The sequence below is a fragment of the Primulina huaijiensis genome, chromosome 17, assembly GCF_012295235.1.
Source record: "Primulina huaijiensis isolate GDHJ02 chromosome 17, ASM1229523v2, whole genome shotgun sequence".
Lineage (NCBI taxonomy): Eukaryota > Viridiplantae > Streptophyta > Magnoliopsida > Lamiales > Gesneriaceae > Primulina > Primulina huaijiensis.
In genome coordinates, this window is record NC_133322.1 from 8,090,809 (window position 1) to 8,093,337 (window position 2,529).

At 35.4% G+C, this 2,529-nt stretch overlaps 1 protein-coding gene across 1 annotated transcript; it reads right to left on the bottom strand.

Moving 5' to 3' along the window:
* Positions 1 to 555: 555 nt before the first annotated feature.
* On the bottom strand, positions 556 to 1,080 carry LOC140963196 (auxin-responsive protein SAUR76-like). The gene has a single exon (XM_073422482.1). It carries the CDS (start codon positions 1,050 to 1,052, stop codon positions 690 to 692), a length of 363 nt encoding a protein of 120 aa, XP_073278583.1. The 5' UTR covers positions 1,053 to 1,080; the 3' UTR covers positions 556 to 689.
* Positions 1,081 to 2,529: the final 1,449 nt, after the last annotated feature.

A 2,529-nucleotide genomic window follows, 5' to 3' on the forward strand; every position in this document is an offset into this window, starting at 1 on the left:
AAGCCTTTCGAATTTTTTAGTGGTTACAGAACAAACTTTTTAGGATTTCATAAACCGAAGCCTTTAAAGATTTGGTAAACATGCTCGCCTTTACAGCTAATACATTTGTTTTAAAATAATAAGACTGTAAAAAGAGTCCCTTGATGTGCGAGAGGATGAGTCCGTGAGAACAAACACCTGTCTTTTCTTCCCCTTTTTTAGTTCAAAATTAGTACACTTCTAGATTCCATTTTGTGTCCAAATTTTCCAGGTGACGGCCTATTATATCTATATCTATATCTATATATATGTATATATATATATATGAAAAATTAGAAACTTGTCTAAACAGATGAATATGTTTAGACAACTTATCCATTTTTAGAACACTGATAATGTATATCTCGAAATAATGAAAATTCGAAAGATCAAAATACGAAGAGACTGTGACAATGATTTTTCTGATATATAACAAATAACAACACGAAGTACAATTATTTGAAATACAGAGAGAGCGCTATATGGCTATTTTTCTGAATTAATAATAACATTAGCAGTGTAAAATGGGTTAACCGGTTAATCCTCGCCGTGAATTAACTCTTTTCCTCAAATGTATAATAAATCCACACCGCTAATTTAATCACTCACATTTTAATTAACCAAAAGAGGAGAAAAATGTAAATTCATACAAAATGTACACCGCCGCGTCGTCAGCAGGCGTAGAACTCCACTAGCTCGCCTAGCGACTCCGCCTGAGGGTCGGCGTTCTCCAGCATCCAGAGAAGGTGCTCGAATAGCACCACCTCACATCCCACGGTGAACGACGCGAGATCGCCATCGGAGCCACGCCGCTCGACGAGCTCGCGGAAGAGAGGGTTCTCCATGACGTCTGAGGTTATCAGGTAGCGCCTCCGCGACTTCCCGACGTAGACCGCGTGGAGGTCCTTTGGGACGTCGTCGTCGTCGGAAGAATTGGCGGCGGCGATGGAGCTGGAGTTGGAACGGCCGAGTTTGAAGGACTGCATCTTCTTGAGGACGGACTTGATCTTGGTGAGCTTTCCTCCTTTGGCCATTGGAGGGATTTTTGTGCGTTCGTTGAAGAAGAGGGCTGATTGGTATATAAAGGGGCCGCGGGCGTTGATTTGGCTGGAGCAGATGGGCTCCACATTTTATTTGTTTATTTTGTGTTCGTAAATGTAAATAAATAAAGTGGTTGAAATGAAAAAGAGAGGGTTTGTTGTGTGAAACTCTTGAAATGGATATTCATGCAAATATTTTCGTATTTGGATGGGTGATCCAATAGATATTTGACAAAAACTTGTGTGAAACGATCTCACGGGTCGTATTTTGTGAGTCATATTTCTAATTTGAGTCATCCATGAAAAAATATTATTTTTTATGCCAAAAGTATTACTTTTTATTGTGAATATCGATAAGGTTGACCCGTCTCACAGATAAAGATTCGTGAGACCGTCTCACAAGAGACCTACTCTAGATATTTTTTTAAAAAAATAATTCAATCGATCAAATCAGTTTAATCGAACAGTCAAATCAAAATATTGTCATATTTTATAAATATTAATGTAATATAATAAATAATATATTTTAAATCTTAAAACCTAAAAATGTATATAAACAGACAAAAAAAAATTTTCCAAAGTTTTAAAACTAATATATATTAAATTAGGCCAAATCGTATGACCCATTTTGCTATTTTCCGATTTATATATGATATCTTGAATAAGATATAATTTTAATGTTAAAGTGGTCATATATTAAGTTGTATCGACAATTTGTTGGAATTTAAGTATGCAGTTTTTGAAAGATGATATGCACCTTCTAATCATTGGTAACACTATCCAACTGTAGACAGTTTAACCGCAAAAGAAATATATAGATCTATCGATCCAAACACAACTTAATTTCAGAATAATTTAAAACAAAGATTCAAAAATAAAAAATTTAAAACATGTATCTATAATTTAACTCATTAATTTTTCTATAGCAACTTTTTTATCTTTTTCGATGTAACGTAGACCCGAGTAACGTGTAATGATGCTAGCTCACAGCTCGGAACCCAGGGTCTTGGTCTGGTGTGGTTGGGGAGGCAGAAGCCGCAAAAGAAGCTGCGGCTAGGAGAACTTTGGATTGAAGCCTTTTTAATGCAAAATTCTTGGATTGCATTAAATACTAAAGCGATGGTACATCAAACAAATAAATGTTGTATATGAATGTTAGAGCATAACATGTGCGCCAGTCTCACACGGCAGACTCGTCTGATAGAAGGTTTTTTTTCCCTATCAACCCACACATTAATTGAGGGGGATTTTTTTTTTTTGGGCAAAAAAGTACTAATTTCATGGATCGAGCTCTATCAGAGAGCCTGGTTGGATATTTTTTTCCTCGGAAAAGTTTAAAAAATCTTAAAATAAATAGAATTATAAGAGGAGATTATATTTTCGGTCATGTAACTTACATGTTTTTCATTTTTGGTCATGTTATCGACTAACTCGCAGTCTTGATTAACTAACTTCTACTCTTTTTAAAAAT